The following is a 27,338-nucleotide window of genomic DNA, read 5'->3' on the forward strand; positions in this document are numbered from 1 at the left end:
GGACCTAATCAAACTTAAAAGCTTTTGCACAGCAAAGGAAATCATTGACAAAGCAAAAGACAGCTCACTGAACGGGAGAAGATACTTGCAAGTGATATGACCAATAAGGGGTTAATAGCCAACAAATACAAACAGATCATACAACTTAACATGAAAAAAACCAAACAACCCAATTAAAAAATGGACAGATGACCTGAAAAGACATTTTTCCAAAGAAGTCATGCAGATGGCCACTGGGCACAGGAAAGCAGCTCAATATCGCTAATCATCAGAGAAACGCAAATCAAAGCCACAATGAGCTATCCCGTCACACCTGTCAGAATGATGATCATCAAAAAGACCACAATGTTGGTGAGGATGTGGAGAAAAGGTAACACTTGTACACTGTTGGTGGGAATGTAAATTGGTGCAGCCACTGAGGAAAACAGTATGGAGACTGCTCAAACAAACTAAAAATAGATCACAGATCCCTAGAAACAGGAGGCAGGGCACATCACACAGGGCCACAGGGAAAAGACCACAATGGGTCAGGAGGCAGGAGAAAGCATGGTCCAGAGTTTTCATTGTTTTCCACAGGAAAGGTGGGGCAGAGAAGGGCCAACACCTTAGTACTGGCTGATCTGAATACTGTCCACAGGCTTCGGAGCAAAGGGGCTGTCCTTGTTTGCCTGGCACAGCCTTTAGAGGGTCAGGAATATTGTCTCCGACAAGTGTAACAATCAGAAAGAGATGTTTCCAATTTGGGACTTTGTTTTAGTTTTTGTTTGTTTGTTTGGGCAGGGGGAGGTGATTAGGTTTATTTATTTATTATTGTTATTTTTAAAAATTTAACCGATGTACTACGGATTGAACTCATGACCTTGTGCATGCTAGACATGTGCTCTGTCACTGAACTACACCCTCTCCCCACAATTAGGGGCTTTGGATTGCTTTAGACATGAAAGGAATGGCCCCTTAGAGTAGTCTGCTACCTCTAAGAATTGGCTAGCCCTCAAAGGGGCAGCCTTTCCCCAGTGAGCATGGCCCCAAATGCAAAACATCAGGAGTACAGATAATGGGCATGACCATCACAGGGTTCTGAGTGGAGTGCTGATGTCATCTGATTTATGTTTTAAAAGGATCACTCTGGAAGCTAAGACTGTGGAAGGGCCACGAGAGGGGGAAAGAGACCTGACAGGAAGTTCTCACTGCTTTCCACACCTCTGAGGAAGACTCGATCCAGTGTAGTGACAGGAGAGGTGGTTTATCACAAAGTGCAGATGACAGTTGATCAAAGAGATGAGTAATCCCATTTGTACAAAAATATGGACATGAACACAAAGGTTTTACAGTATGGACTGGTGGTGGGTTTTTTTAACCTATCCAGACCCCACACTGCCTCCTTGGGTTGTTAGGCACATTCCTGGCGGTACTACGGGTGTATCTGCTGCAGAAATGTTCATCAGATGCAGATGCTCGGGCAAGTGGGACTGTGTCGCAGTGACAGAGCCCGGGTGCAGCGCTGGGGGTGGGGGTGGATGGCGCAGGAAGGTGTTAACTGAACAGTCTTTGGTTGCTCAAATTCCGTATATTCCAAAGAAAGGACTGGCCCTGGACAAGCTCCGGGAAGACCACCTCTGAGTCCTTGGAGTATCTTGCCTGGTAAGAGTGATTTTTATGGCTGAGGCCTTGGGTTCCACTGTGTCACTGTGGCCAGGTAATCCGTGCAGACAGTGTGGTTCATGGTGAAGGGCGGGTTGCATGCTGGAGGCCCTGAGCCACACCGTGTCCTTGCGCCCTGCAGATCCAGATAACTGAGTATCCACGGTCAGTCACGTAGGACAGCGTGACTCACAACACCTGTGGACACGGAAGCTGGTGTGAACCTCTTGTCGGTGATGCTTGACTGTGCTGTCACACACCTTTGCTGAAGGAACTGAACATTCCTGCCAGCGTGCTGGGAGGGGTGGCCTGGAAGCCGTGCTGGGTCTCCCCAGGGCTTCACGCACCTCCTCCCTTTGGTGATCTTGAGCTACGCCGTTTGCTCCCGTAAACCAGGAGCATCGCATCTCTTCTGAGTTGGCTGAGCCCCCCAGCAGACCGGCACACCCGAGGGTGCTCCTGGGCAGCAGAGAGCCCTGACGGGTTCTCTGGAAAAGGAAGGTTATGACCTGCATGGGGATTCTGGTAAAGGCTTCCCTGGGGAAGTGCTACCTGAGGAGAGCCAGGAGAAGCACTAACGCGCTGGCCAAGGCGGGGAGGGAAGAGCCCCACCGCAGGTGGGGAAACCGAAGGGGAGCAGGGAGTGAGAAGAGCAGCAAGCGTCGTGCAGGAGAAAAGGGAGGAAACTGGGCACATCCCGCACCAGGTAAGGCCCCGGGGACGGGCCACATTAAGGATTTGGTTTTTACCCCAAGACTTAAGAGGGATCATGAAGCATCTTAGGGAACGTGGGCGGGGTGAGTAGTACGTGGTCAGATCTACACTGCGTCTCCGGCTCAGTGTGGAGGAGGTGCTGGGGAGGAAATGTGAGCACAGTGGATGCAGTCAGTGAAGCAAGGCAGGAGCTGAGCTGGCAGATGTCTGGATGGACTGAGGAGACAGTGGACTACAGAGGACAGACTTGAGAGTCATTTAAGGGATAAAAATGGCAACTCTGAGAGGGAGGTTGGGGGTTTCTGGCCTGGCCAACTAAACAGTGCCATGTAGAAAAGAAGGAAGATGAAGTAGATCAGAATGAGGGAGAAGCAGCTTTTGAATCTTACTAAATCTTGTGAAGGCCAAGGTACCTTTGAAATATCCAACTGGTGATAGCAAGAAGACAACTGGGAATTCAGGTCTAGAGCTCCAAGGAGAAGTCAGGACTAGGGTAATAAATTTCAGTGTCCTCAAAGTAAATATGATCACTGAAGTCAAGGGCACAGATGAGGCCTTGGGAGAAACCACAGCGAGAAAGCAGTGGGCCCGCAGCCAAGTCTTTAAAAATTTCAGCACTGAATGGGTGGCCAGATACGGATGAGTCAGCAAAAAAGGGAGACAGTGAGGGAGAGGCGGGATGGAGAGAGAGAGCCTAAAGAAAGATGTCCCAGAACCAAGGAAACAGTGCATTTCAAGAATGGAGGGGTCACACAGTCAAGTTCTTAATGACAGCCCAGTAAAGTCAGCCTTCATGGGAGTCACTGCTAACCTTGGCCAGAGATGTGCAGAGGTAGGCAAAGTGTCGTAAGGATGTTCACGAGGCAGAGTGGAGGTTTTGGGAGTGAAGAGGATCAGAGCAAGGAAGACGTCATGTTGAAATGAAAACAGGGGCTCCTTGATTAAAGGAGAGAGGAATGAAAAGACAAGGAACCCAAAGTCTTCATACAAACGTAGGACCACAGAGGTGGCGTCTGTCACTGAGGCCGAAGTGTGAGGGGTCTTAGGAAGGGCAAGAGTGAGAACACACACACAAGAAGCAGGCTTGCACGTGGCTGTGATGACAGTTAAGGGCAAGACGTCAATATGGAGAAACAGGGCGTTCACCGCTTAAGTGTGATCTCAGCTATCACTGACAAGGGTAAAGTAAAGAAAGGAAGTACTTTAACCTGAGCGAGGACTCATACAGAAGCAGGGACATGGGAAGAAGCCGAGAAGAGCAGGAGAGCAAAGGTGATGAAAGATGGCACAGCTGTAAATGCCTTAAGGGACGGGAAGAGATGATGGTGTCCGTGGAAGGGATGGTGACCAAGGGAACAAATGACGCAGCAGAACTTGGGCGATGGCACACAGAAAGGCACTGCTTCCTCCAAATCTCAAAACGCTGACGGAGTGACACCAGGAGAAGATCTGAAGGCAGTCTGTGTATTTGGGGACCTCAACTAGTTGTCCTTGGCCATTTTCAGAGGCATGGGTCTATGAGAAGGGCCTCTGGAGCCATCTCTCTAAAGCACCAATCCCACGGGGGGTAGCTGGGATCTTCCTAACACCGTCCTCCCGCAGACACTGGCTTCCCACCTGCTCGCCTGGGCACCACCCCTCCTGGACACTGCTCCCTACTCTGCCCATGGTCACACCTGGCTTGGTGCACTCACACCCTAATCTTTTGAAGTGACATAAAAATCGCAACTTGACTTGCTAAGCTCTTAAAATTTACCACATTAATGCTTTGAGGTGGATTGCTTTGAATTGTAAGTTCTCATTACTATTAAGGTATGGAAAGGCCAACACATCAGGAGACAAGTGCCACAGAAGAGACGGTTTGCTCCTCAGAGTCCCCCAGAGGGGCAGTACCACACCACGCGGGGCCACGTGAGGGCACCAGGGTCGGCCGGGGGTATAGGGAGCGCGAGGAAAGCCCGGGCAACAGTCTTCATTGCGCTTTTTGCTGGAAAAGCATCAAGGAGGGTCAACAGGTTTAGGATTGGGTAGTTTGAATAAATTCAGAAGGAACTGTTCTCAGTTGCCTGGTACCTGGCCCCAGACCGATCAGGCCAAGGAGACAGTGGCTTCGTGTGTGCGACATCAATAGATGGCAGCTAATGGGCATGGGCTGTGGACTGGTCTGCATGTGGAAGGCACGCTCACAGGGGAGTCCTCTGCTGTTGGTAAGCACAGCTCGCCCGGGGAGGAGCAGTCTCTCCAGCATCAGCAAGGGGCCAGACACCAAGATGTCAGAACAAACACATGTGCTTAGCGCACGGACCTCTGAGCTAGAAAGCGGAGTAGACAGACATTCCCTTCAAGTCATCCAACAGCTTAGAACAAGGCCAGGAAGTATAACCAAGTGGTCCGACTCCCAGAGGGCCCATGCTCTTGACACTGCTCCAAGGAAGGAAAAGTAAGCTGCTCGTTTACAATTTAGCTTAGCCCATTCGACTGGGAGATGTGTGACCTACCTGTGAACAGATGACAAATCTTTAACCCTCAAAATGCAACCAAGGCTGCTATGACTGAGCATTCCAGAGGCACCTCAGCATCCCACAACTGAGACAGGGCGGGCAGTTGGGGGCCAGAGGATGAGTACGAAGGGGAGAGGCATACTCCCAGGGACCAGACTCCTGCAGGTCTCCAGCGTCATGGCCCTGAGGAACACCCTCCCAGCTGGAGCCAAATGCTCTCCTAGCCTGTCAGAAAAATTCACAGACGTGTCCATGAACCCAACAACGCCTGCAACAGCACACTCTTTAATCTACAGTTATGCACACTGAATGATGCACAAATTATTATGACCTCGCATTCTTTAATTTTCTCTTCGTTGAAGTCAAAGGCTACATGTTTCAACAGTGGGAACAAAGAGTGAGAAATCGTTGAAGTATGTGCAACGGAAATACATAGCATTGACCTGGTCATTACACCTTTGTAGAAATAAAGGCAAACAAAGCGACTATTTGCAAGTCAAATCACTTGAAGACATGCTTAAATAGACACAGATTTATTGAGAGGCAAGATCCTTTCTCACCATTCTCTATATTTTGTCATCACTAAATAAAATCCTGACCACTTTTTAAGAATTCCCACTGTGATATAACTAATCGTTTTAGTTGCCATGATTTACATGTATATAAGCCTTCACCTCAAAGCACTGATTTATTTTTTGTTGTAGCAAAGTGTTTTTGTTAAAGAAGTTTGAACTCCCTTGGCATGTGGTATCATTCACGTCACTGCGGAAAAAGCGTTAACATATTCACGCTATCCTTTGAGCTTCAAAGTTTGCCCTTGGCTGAAGTTTGGGACCTTAGATTTCAGGAGGATTCCTATCATTCCCAGAAATGACAAGTGGCTCAGTGTCCCTATTGTCTGTGTGTACGATGTGGCTTACGCTGCCAACACGCTGTGCCTCCGGAAGGCTAGAATTCTGGTGATGCTCTAGACAGGGAGCCCCATAAACGTCATGGGCACTGGGGTTCCAGTGAGTTTCCCCAGTAGGCACGTCACACCTGCTGTCATAACACACGGACAGAATTTAAATTAGGCACTCAGAACACCCAAAGCTTGTCCCTGGTCCCTCTGGACTCAGCCTTTGGGTCTTTTCCCTTGGCTGAGACTGTAGGACAGCACACTGCGTCCTCTGAGTCTTCCTAGTAAGTCATCAGACCTGGGCAGTCTTGAGGATTCGCAACAGTCATTCATTACGACTTTCAAAGTCTTACAGATCTGACCATAAAAGCACAGGTAGTCTCTCCTTGAGGTCAATATAGGTCAAATACTGTACCAACTACAGGCACAGCTTTGTGCAGACACTCTGTGAGGGAGGCAAACAGATGTGTGTGGCCTTTCACTACCACACACACACACACCGAGTGTCTACTAAGGAAAATAAAAAGGTAAAATGAACAGAATCACACAGTGGTGGGATGCAAGAATGATGGAAGGAAAATGGCTGCGAGGTGTCTGGCATGGACAAGACAGACAAGACAGTGGGATTCACTGAGGGAAGGTACCTCAAACACAAGATCTAACACCAGGTGCCAGTCTAACCCCTCCTCTACCTACCTGCTCCCTCAGACTCAGAGGCTATCTGTATTTCCTACAGAGTTACAAGCGACGACGCAGCCACTGAAGGCTGAGTCTGGGTTCTCAGTCCACCCGAAGGGACGCCCGTCACGAGATGCACTGTCAAGTGACAAAGGCGGTTACAGAGCAAATGAGTATAATCTGGTCAACTTTAGTAAAAATGAATAGTGACCAGGAAAACAAAGACTCTCACTGTGAGAGGGAATCTGGGAAAGTGCTAAGGACATGGCCTCCACTCCTAATCTCATACTTTGTCATAAACTTTGGGCAATTCTCTGAATCTTTCCATTCCTGTGTTTTGACTTGTAAGATGAGGATAACATTATCTACCACAAAGACTTGGTGCAAAGGTGAAGGGCTGATGTGTTTAAACATTCCAAACAGTGGCTGATGTAGAGCAGTGCCACATGTTTGCTTGCATCCTCGTGGCGATGGCCTGGACCACACAGCACAGGCACAAACTCAGGGAATGCGCATACACACAAGGTGTGGAAGTACGAACAGCAGGTGACAGACGTGAGAACACGCAAGCTGGACATGCGGATCTGGGGGAACGCTGTAGATCACTGAGTGTAAAATGCTTCGAGTGGGAATTAACTCATTCATAGAACACATCACAAGTGAGAAAAAGAGAGCCCTGGATGGATCCCAGGAAATACAATGGTTTAATACATGCACGAAGACACAGACCCTCTGAAGAAGGGCAGAAACTCACAGAAACCAGGAAAGGACCTCAAGTCAGACAGGTGGGCAGCCGTCTAATTCGGGGGGTGGGAGGAGGAGTAAAGGGAGCTTTGTGAGGCCTGCTTAAGTCAGGTGATCATGGTGGAGGTCATTCTTTAGTTGTCAGTGGAGTGAAAGGGACGCGAGGGGGTGAGGACAGAGCAGTTACACAGGGTGCATCTGTGAGAGAAGAGAAGGAGCTCAGTGTGCATGCAGGGCAGGAAGTGCCCACGGGTGAAGAACCCAGATAAGTTATGAGGATAGAAGGGCCTTAACAGGGAGATGTCAAAGACCAAAAAATAGAGGTGAAAAAGAAAGACAGAGGTCCTATATGAGTTGCTGAGTATGGAATGTGTTCAACCATGAAGAGGAAGAATGATCCTGGAAGAGGAATGAGTGATTGATCCCCTCCTCCACTGAGGGTGTAACAAGTCTTGGCGAATTAGGGAATTTTACACACAAATCTTCCCTGGAGAATACAACTCTGAACAATCTGCAGGTCACCCACAGCATATTTTTTTCTTAAGAAATATTTGTGGATACCAACGTAGGAGACTGCAGGCCTTCTACGCCTCCAGGTAATTTAGACTTTCTATTCCAATATCAAGATAAATCATCAGAGAACCTTTGACTTTGGACTACCCAGTTTTGCCTGTTATCTCAAGCCATCTTTGGCACTGGAAAGTATGCAAAGAAATAGAAGATGTATAAAAGAACCAAAAGGAAGTCAAACAATTGAAAAATTCAAAAACCAAAATGAAAACTCACTGAGTGAGTTCAATAGTAGGTTATATATGAGACAGACAGGAATCAGTGAGCTCTGAGAGATCAATGGAAATTAATCAACATGAGCAACAGAGGGAAAACAGACTGGGAGGGGGAGGACAAAAAGATGGGAGCCTGAGGGTCCTGTGGAACAAGAACCAGAGAACACCATTCATGTTATTAGAACTCCTGAAAGAAATGGGCTGAAAAAAAAAAAACTTGAATAACTAAACAGTTCCTAAATTTGCCAAATGGCATACACACGATTCAAAAAGCTATGCAAACACCAAACAGAAAAGGCTTCCCAAATTTTATGGCAGGTTACCTCACAATCAAACTTTAGAACTCTATATACAAAGAAAAAGCACTTTGAAAGGACTTGACAGAAAGGATGCATTCCAGATACAGAAATAATAAGTCAAATGCCAGTAGACCTCTCACCTGAAACCATTGGAAGACAGAGGGAAATGACATGCTTTTCAAGTACCAAAACAAAAGAACTGCTGACCTTGAATCCTATATCCCACAAAAATATCCTTTGGGACATAAAAACATTTTTAGTTGAAAGAAAATAAAATACATTTGCTACCAGAAAACCTAACCCAGAAAACAGACTATAAATGTTGGTGGGTAAAATATTAAAAAGGAACTGTTAATGGAAGAAATCCAAGGATTTCAAGAAGGAAGAAAGAATAAAGTAACGAGTAAAAGTAGAAGTAAACAGACTGTGCCTCTTAAGAATTTTGTAAATACCGTTTGACAGCTGAAGCAAAAAAGAATATCATCCAGTATGGTGCTCGGTATAAGAGGAGGAAATACTTAAGAAAATTCTATTAAAGAATGGGGAATGTAAAGAAACCCAATGGAAGTAAGGTTTCTACGTGTCAAAGTGCCAAAATGCTGATACTAGGCTATGGTAAGTTCTGTATGTACAACACAGCACCTAGAATAACCAATAAAATACAAGAGATATGCTAAAAAACATCACAGATGCATCAAATGGAATTCCAAAAATTAAAGTAACCCACAAGAAGGCAAAACAAAGAGAATCTTACTTTCAAAACCAAAACCAAACAATAGGGCAGCAACAAACAGGGAACAAAAACATCATAAAATGGCAGACAAAAGCCCTAAAAGTATCAATAATTATTTTAAATTTAAATGGTCTAAATATACCAATTTAAAACAGAAATCAATAAAATGGATATAAGAAAATGAGCTAAGTAGATGCTATTCACAATATTCATATATTACATTACTTCAAATGTAACAATACAGATAAGGTTGAATATAAAATTATGGAAAAATATAAACCATGCAAACATTAACCAAAAAATTCAACAGTGACTATATGAAAATCATATAAATACATGTCAAAGCAAAACAAAAAAATTACAGGAGCAAAAAGAAACCAAACATAATGACAAAAGGGTCAATACACCAAAAGGACATAGCAATCCAAAATGTGTATGCACCAAACAGCAGAGGTTTCAAATACAGGAAGAAAAAAAGTGACAGAACTTAAAAGAGAAATAGACAATTCTAGAATTAAACTGCAGGACTTCAACACCCTGTTCTCAGCTACAGACAGAAATACAAGACAAGAAATCAACAGATACAGAAAATCTGAAAAACATTATCAACATCATCAGCATCGGGTCCACATTTATACAAACTCTACTAATGACAGTAGGATACACATTCTTTTGCAGCAGCCTTACAGAACATTCATCAAGATACACTACATCTTGGGTCATAAAACAAACCTCAACAAATTTAAATAGCCAAATCAAACATAAAACAAACTGGAAATCAATGGGAAAAAAACATAAAATACTCCAAACACTGAGAAATTAAACAACATACTTCTAAATAGTTCATGGGTTAGACAGGCAGTCTCGAATAAAGGAATATTTAGAACTGAATGAAATGTAATTAGAACATAAGACAAGATACTAAAACAGTGCTATGAGGGAAATTTACAGAACTTAATCTTATATTAATAAAGTAAAAAAAAACAAAACCCTCAAATCAATAAACTAAGCACTCGCCTCAAGAAACTGCAGAGGAAAATACTACCAAAGCAAGTAAAAGAAAAGATTAATAATAAAGATCAGAACAAAAATCAGTGAAATTAGGAAAAGAAAGATACAGAGGAAAAAAATGATATAAAGTGCTAGTTCTTTGAAATGATAAAAATAAAATTGATAAATGTCTAAGAAGATTCACCGAGATAAAACAGTTAACCCATTTCCAATATCAGGAATAAAACAGAGGCTATAAGTATAGATTCTGCTGTCATCGAAAGGATAATAAAGGAATACTTGAAACATGAAAATTTAGATGAAATGGGACAATTCCTAGAAAAAGCTAAACTATAAAAACTTACCCAATATGTAATAGATACTCTGAGTAGTTCTATACACATTAAATAAAATAAATACATAATTAAAAAACATCCAGAAGAAAAATCTCCAGGACTAGATGGTTCACTGGGGATGCTACAGAACATTAAAATAACAAGACCAATGCTATACAACACAACAGTCTTCCAAATAACAGAATAACGCCTCCCAACATGTTAGGAGGCTGGACAATGACCACCGGGAAAAAAAAAAAAGAAAAGAAAGAAAACTACATATCACTGTCACTCATTAGAGGAAAACTTCCTCAACTAAATACTAGTATATTAATACTGTAATATGATGTATAAAAATAATTATACTCCATGACCAAGTGGGGCTTAGTCCAAGAATACAAGGCTGGTTCAACAGTCAAAACTCAAATAAACCTAACACCTTATATCAACAGGCGACAGACAAACAAACAAACACAGGATTCTATCAATTGATTATAAAAAAAAGCATTTGACAATATTCAACCCTCATTCACAATTACAAAAAAACTCAGCCAATGAAGAATATGGGAAACTTTATAAACTCAAGAAAGCTCTACAAAGAAAACCTTACTATTAACACCATACTTAATGATGACAACCTGAATGTGTTTTCCCTAATAGCAGGAATCAGGCAAAAACATGTTTTCTCACTACTAGTATTCAGAATCATATTAGAAATCCTAGCTAGTGCAGTAAGACATGAAAAAGAAATAACAGGTATACAAGTAGGAAGGAAGAAGTAAAGCTGTCTCTATCAGCTGATGATATTTCTATGTAGAAAATCCCAAGGACTCTATCAAAATAAACAGCTACAGTTCAGTAAGGTTGCATGGGAAAAAAATTATATTTCTGTACACTACCAAAGACTGGGAGGAAATTGAAAGGTTAAAAATCAATGCTATTTTCAATCACTCAAAAAAAAAACCTATATATAAATCTTATAAAACCTGTACAGGATTATTGAGACTTATAAAACAATAATGAAATAAATCAAGCCATATTAAATAAATGTAGACATAATATATTCATGAATTGGAAGACTCAAAACAGCAAAGATGCTGACTCTCAACAAACTGATCTGCTAATGTAACTCAATTTCTAGCAAAATTCAGTCTTTTTTTTTGGTAAAAATAGACAAACTTATTCAAAATTTATATGGAAATTCAAAGTAACAAGGAGTGCTAAATCAATTTTAAATAAGAACAGAGAGGAATCACTTTACCCTATTAAAAGACTGACCACATAGCTACAGCAGTCAGGTAGACCAGTAATAGTAGAGAAACAAGAGAAAGTCTGAGTATTAGGTGTTTAAAATCATATGAAGAAAAGACTTGTCTTTTAAAAATCAAAGCCTAAATAGTCTTAACTGGTACAATAGAACGTGCCCATCCATATCTGGGTTTTCATCTCCTTAAATATAAAGGAATTTGATTGCTCAAACCACTACTTCTCACAAAAATTAAGGTCCTTAAGAATAAAGACAATGCTTTAGAACAAAAAGGATATTCAATGAAAGTTTCCAGACCTGTCTAACTCTCTTTACACTGGACAGCAATGAATGTATATACAAGACACACAGAGTCTGGGTCTTGTACCAAGGAAACAAAATGCTCCTCCTGCCAAGTAAATTAAGGAACCATGACAAAGTGCCACAGCTTGGCAAGGAGTGTGAAAAACTTTTTTGTAGTTCATTTTCTATTCTGAGTCTCTCCCTTCTTAAAAAAAAAAGAAATTCCTGAGATAACAGTGCAGTGTAAACTAAGATGAAACACATAGCTGAAGGTTCTCCTAAGTGCATAATAAGCACTGGGTCTCTCTCCTAGATGGATTCTCAGATGTAGAGTAAGGCTCTAGGTTGGGTCAATCTCTAACAGGACTCTTTAGATGACAAATGACATCCTCCAACAGGCTTTCTCACAGGGAAGGGAATTGCGGGCTTTCTCTTTGGTATGAACGATCAGATTCTGAGTAAGATGTTTCCTCTGGCAAAAGATTTTCCTCAGTGTTCACATTCAAAAAGTCTTTCCCCAATAGGAGCTCTTGGAGGTCAACCGAGGACTGCCCACTTGTGAAGGGTCTCCCCACATCGGTCACGCTGACGGGGTTTCTCCCAGTATGAACCCTCTGATGCTGAGTGAGGGAGGAGCTGCGACTGAAGGCCTTTCCACACTCAGTACACTCATAGGGCTTCTCTCCAGTGTGGATGATGGAGTGGCGAATGAGGTTTGTGCTCCAGCAGAAGGTTTTCCCACACTCCATGCATTCGTAGGGCTTCTCTCCACTGTGGATCCGCTGGTGCCTGGTGAGGCCGGACCTGCGGTTAAAGGCCTTCCCACACTCCGTGCACTCATAGGGCTTCTCTCCAGTGTGGATGCTGAAGTGTCGAATGAGGTCTGCCCGATTGCTAAAGGCTTTCCCGCATTCTTTGCACTCAAAAGGCTTCTCTCCAGTGTGGGCCCTCTTATGCAGGATGAAAGTGGAGCAGTGGGTGAAGGCCTTCCCGCATTCACTGCACACGTAGGGCTTCTCCCCAGTGTGGATCCGCTGGTGCCTCTTGAGGTATGACCTGTGGTTGAAGGCCTTCCCGCACTCCAGGCACTCGAAGGGCTTCTCCCCCGTGTGGATGACGTAGTGGTGGATGAGGGCGGCGCTCTCACAGAAGGCCTTCCCACACTCACTGCACTCGTAGGGCTTCTCCCCTGTGTGGCTCTGCTGGTGCCACATGAGGTAGGACCTGTGTTTGAAGACCTTGCCACATTCGAAGCACTCATACGGATTCTCACCACTGTGGATGATGTAGTGTCGAATGAAACCTGGCCTATCTCGGAAGGCTTTCCCACATTCTTTGCACACAAAGGGCTTTTCCCCAGTGTGGCTCCTGTTATGCAAAACGAAAGTGGAGCGGTGGGTGAAGGCCTTTCCACATTCACTGCATTTGTAAGGCTTCTCCCCACTGTGGATCCGCTGGTGCTGGGTGAGGTGTGACTTGCGGTTGAAGGCCTTCCCGCACTCCATGCACTTATAGGGCTTCTCCCCTGTGTGGACCATGTGGTGTTGAAGGAGGTAAGTGCTCTTACTAAATGTTTTCCCACACTCTGTGCACTCATAGGGCTTCACTCCAGAGTGAATCCTCTCATGTCGGGCGAGGAGGCGTTTCTTGTTAAAAACTTTCCCGCATTCGTTGCATTTAAAGATATTTTCTTCTTCTTGAATGATGAGATCTCCACCTGCTCCACACAAGTCATGGGCATGGGCAGCACCTGCCGGGGGGACTGGCTCCTCTACAGTCCTTGAACACACACCATCAGCTGTCCCTAAGCTGCCATGTTCAGAGCTTGGTTTCTGAAGGAACTTCTCCTTCTGGGGCTCTATCTCTGGTTTCAAGTGTCCTTCCTGCATCTCCCATGACCCTTTTTGATCCTCGGTTTGGCCTAACTGAGAGCCCTTGGAAACTCTTTGTGTTAACTGTCCCTTGAGTGAGGCTCCCTCAGACTGGGCTGGCTCACAAGGGGTGGGTTCTGCGGTTTTGGGTTTTCCTTTGTCACCTGAAAGAAATACAATATACAAAAAGACCTGTTAATAATGCCAACATAGAAGAAAGAAAATCAACATTTCAGTAAAAAAAATGATGAAAACAGTGCCTCTGTGTCTGCCATTGTTTCCTACCTCTGAATTCCAGCATAACAATTTCTTTCTTTCCTTATTCTTGAACTGTTGACACCTTAAAAGGGAGACCCAGAGAAGTGGCTGGGTTAGGAGACAGGGTGCTGGAAAAAGACACAGTCAATTCCAGACTGGATAGTCATGCAAATAAGTAACTCATCTGGGCCCACAGATAGTTTATGTTGAAGAGATGACTCAGTGCGAAGCTTGAAAGACCACCTATGTGATCAAAGTTGGGGCTCTGAGCCATAAGATAACAACTAGACCTCCAGGAAGAGACAAGGACAGGGCAGGGACTGAGTCATGCAGGTACTGATTCACTCAGTAGTACTTATGTAACAAGACTCAGTGAAATTCTTGGGTTGGCAATACTTCATGCATATACTGCCATCCATCAATGCCAGGAGGCTAATGAGTCCTGTGGACATGGAATCCCATGTTTGGAAACTTTCCAGAATCTGTTCCTGAAAAACATCTGATATAGACCTACTGGACAAAGACTTCACAACAGCCATCTTAAAGAAGTTCAAGGAGTGAAAGGAAGATATAGAGGAAGTCAAGAAATCTAGATAAAAACAAAATGGAACTATCAATACAAACAAAACCTAAAAAGGAATACAAAAAATTCAGGAGCAAAAAGTACAAAAACTGAAATGAAAAAATGACTAGAGGGATTCAAAAGAAAACTTAAGCAGGAAGAAGAAATAATCTGTAAATTCAAAGATAGGACAATGGAAATTACTGAGTCAGAGAAGCAGAAAAAAAAAAGGTTGAAAAACTGTGAGTACAGTCTAAGGGATCTGTGACACAACCAATGAATCAATATACTCATTGTGGAATTCCCAGACAGAGGAGAGAGACAGGGTTAGAGAGAATATTTGAAGAAATAGCTGAAAACTCCCAAATTTAATGAAACATCCAAGAAGTTCAATGAATTCCAAGGAAAATAAACTCAAATAGACTCACACTGAGAAAAATTATAATCAAACTTTTGAAAGCCAAAGATGAAGAGAGTATATAGCAAGTGTGAAGCAACTTGTTACATATAAGGGGTCCTCAAAATGATTATCAGCAGATTTCTCATCAGCAACTTGGGAAGCTGGAAAGTAGTGGTTCAACATATTCAAATGTAAAACAAACAAAACAGAAGTGTCAAGCAAGAATCCTGTATCGGGCAAAACCGTCCTTCAAGAATGAAGAAGAAATTAAGACATTCCCATATATAAAAGCTGAGGGAGTTTGTTACCACTAGATTGGCTCTGTAAGGAATTCTTAAGAGTCTTCCAGGGTGAAATGTAAGGACACGACACAGTATTCAAAGCCATATGAAGAAATAAAGATCTTGATAAAGGTAAATACATGGGCAATTACAAAAACTAGTATTATTTTGTAACTCCACTTTTTGTTTGTTTTTACATAATTTAGAAGACTTTTTAAAAATTGTTAAGCTAAAAGCTAATATTAATTATAACTTTAGTTTATAATTCCATGTGTAGTTTCCAATATAATTTAAGAGACTAATGCATTTAAAACACTTAGTAGTTTAAGTTTCTAGGCATACACTATATATAAAGATGTAATTTTGTGACATGAACAATGGAAAGGGATGATGACAGAGCTGTAAAGGAGTATTTTTCTGTTATCGAAGGTAGACTGGTATAAAATCAAGTTAATGCTAAAACTTTAATATGTTACATGTAATCCCCATGGTAACCACAAAAAAATAGCTAGAGAATATATGCAAAAGGAAATGAGAAAGGAATTTAAATACTTTACTACAAAACATCAACTAAACACAAGAGTGTAATGCAGTAAACAAGAAACAAAAAGGTTATAATGCACATAGAAAACATATCAAAATGACAGAATTCTCTCTATATCAGCAATTACTTTAAATGTAAATGGATTAAACTCTTCAATTAAAGGACAGAAATTAGCAGAATTGATAAAAACATGATCCATGGGAGGAAGGAGGTGGGAAGGAATAAACTGGGAGCTCAGGATTTGTAGATGCTAACTACTAGATATAAAACAGGTAAACAATGAGTCTCTCTTTTTGTATTTCATTGATTTTTTTCTCTATTGTTAAAATTCTATTATATCTTTAACAAAGACAACAAAAAGCTGGCCCTTTGCAAAGATCAACAAAATTGAGAAACCTTTAGCTAGATGAACTAAAAAACACTCAAATTACTAAAATCAGAAAAGAAAGTGGGGACATTACTTGATTCTAAAGAAATAAAAACAGAGCATAAGAGAGTACTATGAAGACCTGAAAACCAACAAATTGGAAAACCTAGATGAAATGGACATATTCCTAGAAACATAAAACTTATGAAGACTAAGTCATAGAGAAATAGAAAAATCTGAATATACTTCTAATTACAAAGAAGATTGAATTGGTAATCAAAATCTCCCAGCAAAGAAAAATCCTGGGCTTGATGGCTTCAATGGTGAATTCTATCAAACATTTTTTAAGAAGAACTAGGACCAATCCTCCTCAAAATTCCAAAAAACTAAAGAGGAGTAAACACTTTGTAACTCATTCTGAGACAAGCATTACCCTAGTATCAAAGTCAAATACACTACAAGAGAATTACAGAGCAATACTCCTTAAGAACATTGGTGCGAAAATCCTGAACAAAATATTAACAAAACAAAGTCAGCACCATATCAAAAGGATCATACACCATGACCAAATGCAGTTTATTCCTGTAATGTAAGGCTAGTTTGACATATGAAAACTGATAAACATAATACATCACATTTACAGAATGAAGGAAAAAGCCCATATAATCATTTCAATTGAGACAGTAAAAGCATTTAACAAATTAGACAACCTTTCATGACTTAAAAAAACAATACTCCCCAAACTAGGGATAGAAGGAAACTAGCTGAACATAATAAAAGTCGTACATCATAAACCACAGCAAACATCATACTCAATGATGAAAGTCTGAAAGCTTTTCCTCTTAAGATCAGGAACAAGATAAGGACATCCATCTTTACCACTTCTATTCAACACAATACTAGAAGTTCTACACAGAGCAACTGGCGAGAAAGAGAAATCAAAAGCATCCAAATTGAAAAGGAAGAGGTAAAATTATCTTTGCTTCTGGATGATAGTTTCTTATATGTAAAAACCACAAAGATGCCACAAAATAACTGTTAGAATAAATGAATTCAGCAAAGTAGCAGGATACAAAGTCAACACACAAAAAACCAATTGCATTTATATACATGAATAAAAAAAAATCTGAAAATGAAATTACAAAAATAGTTTCACTTACAATAGCATTAAAGAGAATAAAATACCTAGGAATTAATCAATGAGATGAGACATTTGTGCAACAAATCTGCAAAACACTGCTAAAACAATTAAAAATGATGTAAATAAATGGAAACAAATCTCATATTCCTGGATTGGAAACCTAATATTAAGACATCAATACTACCCAAAATGATCTATAGTTTCAATGCAATCTCTATCAAAATCCCTATGACATTTTCTGTAGAAATAAATAACCCACCCTAACATCCATAATGAAATCCGAAGAGACCCTGAATAGCCAAAACAATCTTGCAAAAGAAGAACAAAATCGGAGAACACGAAATTCCCAATTTCAAAACTTACTACAAAACTACAAAGATCAAATACAGTATGGTACTGGAATAAAATCAGACAAACAAACCAATGGGATAAAATCAAGAGCCCAGAAATAAACCCATGCATACATTATCAAATCATTCTTGACAAGGGTGCCAAGACTATTTAATGGGGGAAAGGACAGTGTTTACAACAAATGGTGCTGGGAAAACTGAATACCTATGTGCAAAAGAATGAAACTGGACCCTTATCTAACATCACATACAAAAATCAGCTCAAAATGGATAAAGATCTAAAACTATAAAATTCTTAGAAGAAAAGATAGGGCAAAAGTGGCATGGCATTGGATTTGGCAAAGATTCCTTGGATATGACACCAAAGATACAGGTAACAATAGAAAAAATAGAAAAATTGTAGTTTATGAAAATTTAAAAATTTTGTGCATCAAGACACTATCAATAGAGTAAAACGGTAATTCAAAGAATGTGAGAAAACATCTGCAAATCACATATCTGATAAGGGAATAGTATCCAGAACATATAGAGAACTCAAACTTAACAACACCAAAAAACAAACAACCTGATACAAAAATGGGAGAAGGACTTGGATAGACATTTCTTCAAAGAAGATATACAATGGCCAATAAGCAAAAGAAAAAAGATGTTCAACATGACTATTAGGGAAATGCAAATGAAAACTATAATGAAATACTATCTCACATCCATTAGGATAGCTACTACTGGAAAAAAACAGAAAATAACAAATGTTGGTGAAGTTGTGGGGAAATTGAAACTCTTACACAGTTGATAGGAATGTAAAATGGCATGGTGTCTGTGGAAAACAGTATGGCAGTTCCTCAGAAAATTAAAAATGGTGTAAAATGACTATAACTCAATAAAAAAAAGTAATAAAAAAAGAAAATTAAAAATGTAATTACTATATGATCCAGCAGTTCCATTCCTTGTTATATTCCTTAAAGAATTGAAATCAGGTTCTCAAAGATATTTGTACACCACGTTCAAAGCAGCATCATTCACAATAGCTAAAACGTGGAAGCAATCCAAGTTTCCATCAAGAAATGAATGGATGAGCAAAATGCAACACACAAACACATACACACAAGAATACTGCTCAGCATTAAAAAGGAATGACATTTTGAAACACGCTACAACGTGGATGAACCTTGAGGACACTATGCTGAGTCAAACAAGCCAGTTACACACACAAAATCCAGTATCATTCCAAAGAGGTACTTAGAGTAGTCAAAATCACAGACACAGAAAGGAGAACTGGTTTCCAGGGGCTGGGCTGGGAGTCAGGGGGCGGTAGGGAAAGTGGGGAGGGGGAGGTTATCATCTAATGGGTACAGAGTTTCAGTTTTAAATGATGAAGAGTTATGGAGGTGGATGGTGGTGACGGTGCATGACATTATGAATATATTTAAAACTACTCACTGTACACTTAAAAATGGCTAAGATGATCAATTTTATACTACCTGTATTTTATTTACCACATCCACAAGAAAGATAAGAGTAATGTACAATCCCTACAAATCAAAAAGAAAATGCAAACAAGTCAATAGAAAACATTCATGAAACATTTCAAAGAAGAAAACTCAATTCTAAGGATTGGTATACAATCTTATGATAAGGTGCTAAAGACCCTCAGCAATGAAGGAAAAGGAAATCAGGAGCACATGAGATATAATTTTGCATTCATCTGATTGTCAAAAATTGAGCAATCTTGCAGTATCAAGTATTGGGCATGGTGTGGGTGGAAGGACCCTCCGTTATTTCCTGGTGGAAGTGGAAGTGGTACAGACCCTGTAGAACACAGTGGGAATTGTCTTGTAAACACGAAAATTTGCAGTCTATAATCCAACAATTTCACTCCAAGAAACGTCAAAAAACAGTCCTAATCATGTGCAAAATGACCAATATATATGAATGTTCTTGGCAGAACTCTTTGTGAGGATGAACAGACAGTGGATGAATACAATGTGAGACAGGAGCATTTTTAATTGCATTTCTTCACTGTAAGGACCTTGAGCATATTTTTATGTTTAGCAGAGAAAAGGACAAAGTTATAAAACAAGAAGAATATCAGTGAAGAAAGTATCTCCACGGAAAGCTCCTTTCTAGATTCTGAGGTGGGAACTGGCCATGCCCAGGGGCAGGACCTCTTCTGAGGGGTGAAAAGAGAAACTACAGATAGGAGAGTCCAAATGAGCGTGGAAGGGCTGAGGACCAAGCAGCAGAAGGGGAAGACTTCACTTTCAACAAGAAAGCTCGCTGACACATCGATGGCCATGTGCTGAGACTCCCATGGCTGGGGAAGCGGTAACTGTCTGGAACAGAGTCTGAGCACCTGGGGAGCTCATGCAGGACACCGAGCTGACCAGAGGCATAAAGCAGGTACAGAAACCAGTCAGAACTGTCAGCATCCCCCAGGGAAAGATGGCATGAACGTGGACTTTGAGTGTCCGGACAGAACGGATGGGAGGCGGTGGAGGTGACAGATTCAGAGGATGCACATATGTAAAACGGCCAGGATCCGGGGGATGGTCGGTTGTAGGGACTGGTTGGGGGGAAGGGGAGGAACTCTCTGAGGCTGTATCCGGTCTCTGACTGGCTTGCCTGGCAGGACTGTGCCCTCAAACTTAGGAGAGAGTGAGCACACAGTGGGTTCCTTCCTAGGCCTGCTGACTCTCGGTGCCTCTGAGGTACCGGCGCGGAGACGTGTGACAGGTGAGGGCAGAGGCCTGGAGCAGTCAGAGGTGGGGGGCGGGGGGGCTGACGATGAGCTGACAGACATTCCCAAGCCAGCTGGCAGCCTGAGGGACTGAGAGGGGAAGGAGCGTGGCTCCGCAGTGGCACCATCACCACACTCAGCCCCAGCGCCCTCAGCAGCCCGGATGTGGGACAGAGCAGGACAAATGTCTCTTTTGGAAGACAGAGGGACCTAGGCAAAAGGGCTCCACAGCTTCCAAACCATGCAGGGGCCACAACAAGACACTCCCCCAGGGCGCCCAAGCCAGCGGCCTCCCCTGGGGCTCCCACCAGCCCGCACCTGGGCTCCTACCTGGACAGGGGCTCTGGGAGCAGTCCTTCCTCCCCGTCCACAGCTCCTGCCCATGCTCCAGCTGGCAGATCAGCTCAGGCCTGGGAACGGGACACCCTGTATGTGGAGAAAGGAAGAAGACACTAGGATTGTGTGGAAAGAAAGAACAACTCAGGGTCTAGTCTGGGACTTCAGATGTAGACAAGACCTCAGGACAGAGCTGCTCCCACCCACACAAAAGGCTGAACTGTGACCCAGAAACCAAAGGCATGCCATATTGTCATGGAGTTTTTACTCCTAAGTCAAAAACTAACATATAATGTATAATCATAGTCAAAGGACTGTGTTCAAGAAACTTAAGTGCATTACATCACTTCAAAATGGAAATAAATCTGTGAATCTATGGAGTACTTCAAACAACTCTTTTCATTCAAAACAAGGTATATGTCTTCATTGAGCTAGTTTTCCTTTTTTTTAGAACCCAAGCAAAGTTTGTGTTGTTCTTCCTACAGACCGTGGAGGACTGTATCCTAGAATTTCCTTACAGCAGTCCCAGCAAGCACATATTATGGTCAGTATCTTTTTTTTATTGACATATATTTGACTTACAATGTTTGTGTTAGTTTCAAGTGTACAGCAAGGTGATTCAGTTATATATATTTTTTTCATATTCTTTTCCATTATAGGTTATTACACGATACTGAATAGGGTTCCCTGTGCCATACAGTAGGTCTCTGTTGTTTATCTATTTTATATATGGCAGTTTGTGTCTATTAATCCCAAACTCCTAATTTATCCCTCTCCCCCTTCCCTTTTGATAACAGCCATAACTTTATTTTCTATGTCTGTGAGCAGCACCACTTTATAGATGAAAATCATACAGAAACCAACAGTCAGGCAGATGATGTGATTTTGCCAAAGAGCCCAGGACTGGTGAATGGCTGAGCCAAATGGAGCCCACGTCTAGCCACCTCTGCTCTGCGCTGTTCTCCCACAAAGCTGCACAACCCCATTTCAGAAGGTGCTGAATCCAGGCCTGAGGATGAAGCGGCTCCTGACGAGCGACCACAGCAGTGACGGCCGCGAGGTTCCTCACTGCTAACCTGCACACAACCTGGTGACACCAGGCGTTGTTCTGACCCCTTTTCGTAAGTTAGTGATTTCCCCTCACTACAGTTCTGGGTCATAGACACTGTCTTACCCCATTCTGCCAATGGGCACACCGAGGCACAGTCAGGTTCAGTCATTTGCCCAGGGCCACACACTTTTTAGGGAGCAGAGTGAGGATGGAATGCAAGAGTCTGGCTCCAGACCCTGGTCTCCCAAACGCTACAGGAAGGAGGAAACAGCAAGCACCTGAGCGGGGCTAGCAGCCTGGGAGCAAGCGTAGGGTAGCTGTGAGGTGGGCCTGCGAGCACGAAGACCCACCGCAGGGAGCAGGGACGGGGGGGCAGGCTCAGTGACTCCAGACTTCAGCGTTTCATGGAAGATTAGAAAGTGATGAAACAGATAATACTTCCCGGTGAGGTGGCCACACTGGACATTTACAGAAACTTCAACTAACATCTACTGTCATTAATATTTTACAGAAAAGGATTTTTGCTTCCAACAAAAGGTTGGACACAGAGGACAGCTTCATAAAATGAAGTTGTATGTTCTAAATTCACTGAGGAAGTTCAGCCGCATGAGAGACTTACTGCAGCCCTGAGCGTTCCTGACCTAGTGGGGGACCAGGAGGCCACGAGAACTGACTGGGGAAAGCAGAACAGCGCCCAGGACAGGCCTGCTATGCGGCCAGTACTGCAGGAACCAGAGCGAGCCGTGACAAGCGTTAACACTAACATTTTTCTTAAAAGTGACCCACTTTTATTTTTCTTATATGCCTTCCAAAAGGGGATCCTGTGTAGCTCTGGTAAGTGGGAGACACAGAGTCACCTGAGTTGATGGCAGGTCACCACAAAAAAATTGCAGAAATGAAATCAAAACCATAAGGTCAGGTCCCAGCGAGCTCCTGCTGTCTGCTCAGGGACGAGCTCCTACTGCTGAAAGGGGGAGACTGCCAACGGCTGGGAGCGGGGTGTTTAGGATTCAGCACTGAACCCAGATTTTGCCGAAAGGAGCAGGCAGGAAAGAGATAAAATAAAGGAATGGCCTCCTCAGGTTGTGTCTCAATGCCCCTGATGAAGTGGCCACGAGCCTTCAGAAAAAAGGTTTCGCCACCTCTGCACAACTGACACTTGGATGCAGAAAATTCTGTTGAGGAGAAAGGGCGGGAATGTGTGCATCCCGCGCAGGCTCAGGATGTTGAGCATTCCAGGTCTCCACTCAGGAGACGCCCGTCGCATCACATCCCAGTGGTGACAACCAAAACGTCTCCAGATGTTGCCGAGTGTCCCCTGGGGACAACATCATCCTTGGATGAGAACCACGGGCTTAGAATGTAAAAAGGGTGACGGGAAAACGCAAGTGTGATGGTGGGGAGGGGCCTCCAAGAGATTTCATGGTCAGAACACAGCTGGCGAGCAGGCGGTGACCGCGCTGAGAAGCCGAAAGGCCCACGAACACTCACCAGGCAGAGAACAGCAAGTGCAGAGGCCCGAGGCAAGTGAGTCAGGCGTGTGCGCGGGGAACAGCGAGAGCCCCGCACGCGCAGCAGAGTGAGCTCAGGGAAAGCAGGGCAGGTGAGTGAGAAGGTCGGCAGGGCCAGGCAGGAAACTTCTCCTTCAAAACCTTTCTTATGAGATACCTGAATATGTCACCCCTTCCCTAACTTGGTTTAATCTCAGCGACACACATTCCAGTTCTCTAAACATGGGCGTGTCTCCCCCATGCCCGGGATTTACAGCCCTCCCCTCCCTCAGACTGACAGGGCTAAGGCGATGGTCCTCAAGCTGCTGTTTCTCAACCCTGGCCTCCTGCCACTGCGGCCGGCTCACCCTCTGTGGAGTGGGCGCCTTGTCCTCTGCAGGGTGCTGAGAGCACCTCTGGACCCCACCACTAGATGTCGGCCCCACCCACACCCCAGGTGTGACCACCAGTCCTGGCTGCAGATGCTGCCAAGTGTCTCCTGGGACACAAAACCCCCAGATGCTGAGAAGCACGACTCTGACTTCTCTCTCTTGTACGAGCAGAGGGTTCTGGCCCTGCACTTTGGGCACAAGAGACAATTGTGAAGGCAGAGGAGAACCAAGAAGCCACACAACCGAGATCCTGGCATTCACAACAATACCTGCCGCACTGAAGGCACAGGCCTCCTGGGGGCCCGCCTGCCTCCCCCTCTTCTTGGAGAACATCCCATCACTCACAGCCCTGCTAACCTGGTGGCGGGGGACACTTGACCCAACCAGTCTCATGCAGTCAGCTCCCTCTCTGGAACGTGAAATAAAAACCTCAGATGGAGGCCAGTCTGTGCTGGGCACTGGGGTGAGAGGCTCAGGGAAGTGTGGACGGAATGGAATGGGTGGCCATTCCTGCCTCAGGGACATCCCTGCAGGGCCCAGCAGCAGAGAAAGAAAGAGAAATCATCTAAATATGCAAAGAAGTAGAAACAAGGCCTCTGGGGGGCAACAGAGAGCAGGGACTGGGGTGGCCATGCCTGTCACAAACTTGCTGAGGCACATAAGCCATTCTGAAGACAGAGACATGAGCAAAGGCAGAGGGAGAAGCCAGGACGAGAGACCCAGAAGCCAGGGCACAATCCTGGTGGCTCCCGGTTCCGGTATCAGTCCCTCATGCGGCCCGACTGGAAATTCTGCCTTTGGGTCCCGCAGAGCACCCCTATTTCCTTGCACCACTTTCTGGGAGCTAGAGGGGAGCTATGTTTCTTGTCCAAAGAGACACAGGGATAGCAGGCAGGAAAGAGATGAATCGTGAAAATGACTGAAGCTGTGGGGAGAGGGAAAGAGAGCTCAGGAGGCCTTCTTGACCAGCCAAGATGGAGCCAGAAGTTGGAGTGAAGGAAGTGGCAGGTGCACTACATGGCGGAGTGGTGAGGACTCACCCAGAGACACCAGGAGCCCACGGTTTTCCAGCATCACCTCCTGGTACAGGGTCCTCTGGGCGGGGTCCAGCTGCCCCCACTCCTCCTGGGTGAAAGTCACGGCCACATCATCGAAGGTCACAGACATCTGGAAAGTCAGACCGACACAGGAGCATTAGCCGTGGATGGGATGGAATCAGAGCTTGTCTCTGCCTTGCTGGTAAAGGTGCAGGAAGATCAAGGCCCTAATCACAGAATACCTCCTGAAGGCCAAGTGCTCTGTGCTGGGCTGAAGGGGAGGTGGACAACATTCTGGGCATAACATGATACTGGCAGACCTCAGAAATTTTGTGGGTTTGGTTCCAGACCACCACAGTAAAGCGAGTCACGTGACTTTTTTGTTTCCCAGTGCATTTAAGTTATGTTTACTCTACACTGTAGTCTATAAAGTGCACAATAGCATTATATTAAAAAATGTAGATACCTTAATTAAAAATAACTTTATTGCTAAAATATACTAACCATCAGCTGAGCCTCCAGCAAGCTGTAATCTTTTTGCTGGTGGAGGGTCTGAACTACTGTGAGAACAAAAAGTAACACAGAGACCCGAAGTGAGCAAATGCTGCTGAAAACATGGTGCTGATACACTTTCTGGACACAGGGTTGCTATAAATCTTCAATTTGTAAAAACACAATATCTACAAAGCACAATAAAGTGAGGTACGCCAACAGTGTAAGAGAGACGAGCCTCCTACAGAGGAGCCGTAGGAAAATGGCACAATCGACGGAAATGACATTCAACCTGTGAGATACAGACAGAAAGGGCTCTGGGACGTCAGAGGAATGAATAAGTAATGACAATAATAATATCAGTAACATGTATCAGCAGCACTAGCAATAGCTGAGCCTCCCTGGTCCTGCTATGTGCTGGCCCCATGCCGAGGGCTTTATGTCTTATCTAAAAGCAACTAAGCCCCAGCTTCTCAGTCATCATTTCCACCACTATCTCTCCACTAAAAACACTCCGTATGGAGTTTGATTTGTTATCGTTACTCCCACCACCATATTCTGTACCTTCTCCTCAATGTCAAATGTCCAGCAGATGCAGAACCACATCCTACATGACCAAAACCACTAAATGAATATACACAGTTCGGCCACTCTCACAGCAGCAGCCCCACCACTGAAATGCTCCAAGGCACTGACGCATGGCTTTTCACCTGCACCTTTAGTGCTCACACCTCTGTGCTTTCTAGCTTCACCCTCTCTAACAGTTTTCTTGAGTTAATATTTCCATCAAGCACCTGGAAATTCCTAATTAACTGGTGCATATACAGAATCCTACAGTATCACTCACTTCTGGTGCTGGATAAACTCACATCACTGGTCACATTTGGGGCAGGTAGATGAGGACAGAGAAATCAACTAGGGCCTCAACAGTGACAACCAGATGATGTATGTTTAAACAATGAAAACTCTCTGGCGTGCGATAATACAGCATCCTATATGACTGTATTATCGCATATTTGGCTTTCTCTGGTTGGTCTTGAGTTACAAGTGAGGAAAGAATTATAGAAAGGGCCCATTATTAACCTAGTCCTGGCCATTTGGGGCGACTGTCACAGAAGTCACTGCTTCGCTTCCTGGACTGTCTCTGGAGATAGGAATCTGGCTTCTGGCAAGCCTGACTTAGACCGGGCCGGGTTCCTGGGTTGCTGACTGTAGATAAGAGGCTGGATTCCTGGGCAGGTTGTGTGTCGAAGCTCTGTTTTCATATACGTCTGCCTACTGTCCACTTGTATATTCAGTCTCGCGTGTTCTAAGCCTGGAGATAAAGTCAGTGACAAGCCAGCTCCTCTTGTCGTACACAAACACAACTGCAAAGAGAAGTCTAGTGCCTTTCCAGACTTCCACCCCGCTCAGGAGCCCTCTCCGAGCCAGCAGAGAAACCGCAAAGCCAAAAACGTCGTCCACTCACCCGCGCCGGGTCCGTCCACGCCGCCGCCATCATGGGACGCTGTGGAGAGAGCGGCCCGGAGACGCGGCGACAGAGGCGGGTCCCGCGGGCTCAGCCGACCGCCACTCCTCCTCTGCCCTGGGCGGGGTGACCGCTCACCGGGAGGCCCACGGCTCGCTCAAACGCGCGGAGGTGAGTGCTGACCTCCTCTCTGTTCATTTGCGGAGACCGGACTAGACACCTTCGCAGAACAGCTACCCCCTCCCCTCAGCTGGCGTGGACGGAACCGTAGCACACCAATGACGTCCAGCACCAGTGGGCCGGAAGTCCCGCCCCCCGCAGGAAATGCCCCGACCCGGGTCGTTATTGGCCCAGCGCCTGCCGCCGTCACGCGGTGCAAAGCCTTCTGGGTAACGTAGTTTTTCTCTACAAACAAGCAGCCGCGTGTCGCGTCCTAGAGCCGGTCTTCCTCCGTGTAAAACACTTAACCAGGCCTGGAGCCCAGCATCAGAGCCGCCTCTTCACCGTGGGCACAACTCGGGGGAGCGGAGGAGCAGGAGCGAGGCCGTCCATTCCACCCTGGGGGAAGCTGGGGCTCAGGAGACGGGGACATTCGCCCGGGGTCAGGCCTGGGGAAAGGCCGCGAAGCCCGGCCCTAGGCTCGCCTGGGGACTTCTCCGTGCGCCTGGCCTCCTAGATGCTTTTCTAGGGGCTA

At 44.2% G+C, this 27,338-nt stretch overlaps 1 protein-coding gene across 1 annotated transcript; it reads right to left on the minus strand.

The window, feature by feature from the left end:
* Nucleotides 1-5,177: 5,177 nt before the first annotated feature.
* On the minus strand, nt 5,178-26,942 carry ZNF805 (zinc finger protein 805). The gene is made up of 4 exons (XM_072968360.1): nt 26,645-26,942; nt 24,688-24,814; nt 20,709-20,804; nt 5,178-13,902 (listed from the first exon to the last, which is right to left on the minus strand). The coding sequence occupies exons 1-4, from the start codon at nt 26,675-26,677 to the stop codon at nt 12,272-12,274; spliced, it is 1,887 nt and encodes a 628-aa protein (XP_072824461.1). The 5' UTR covers nt 26,678-26,942; the 3' UTR covers nt 5,178-12,271.
* Between the last annotated feature and the right edge of the window lie 396 nt (nt 26,943-27,338).

The sequence above is a fragment of the Vicugna pacos genome, chromosome 9 (genome assembly GCF_048564905.1).
Source record: "Vicugna pacos chromosome 9, VicPac4, whole genome shotgun sequence".
In the NCBI taxonomy this organism is placed as follows: domain Eukaryota; kingdom Metazoa; phylum Chordata; class Mammalia; order Artiodactyla; family Camelidae; genus Vicugna; species Vicugna pacos.

Bases quoted from the DNA above. Each gene is read 5' to 3' on its own strand.
- ZNF805 (XM_072968360.1), bottom strand. From the start codon at position 26,677: ATGATGGCGGCGGCGTGGACGGACCCGGCGCGG. The intron at 24,815-26,644 runs GTGAGTGGACGA...CTGACTTTCCAG, and splicing joins CGTGGACGGACCCGGCGCGG to ATGTCTGTGACCTTCGATGA. The intron at 20,805-24,687 runs GTGAGTCCTCAC...CTCCACATACAG, and splicing joins TGGGCTCCTGGTGTCTCTGG to GGTGTCCCGTTCCCAGGCCT.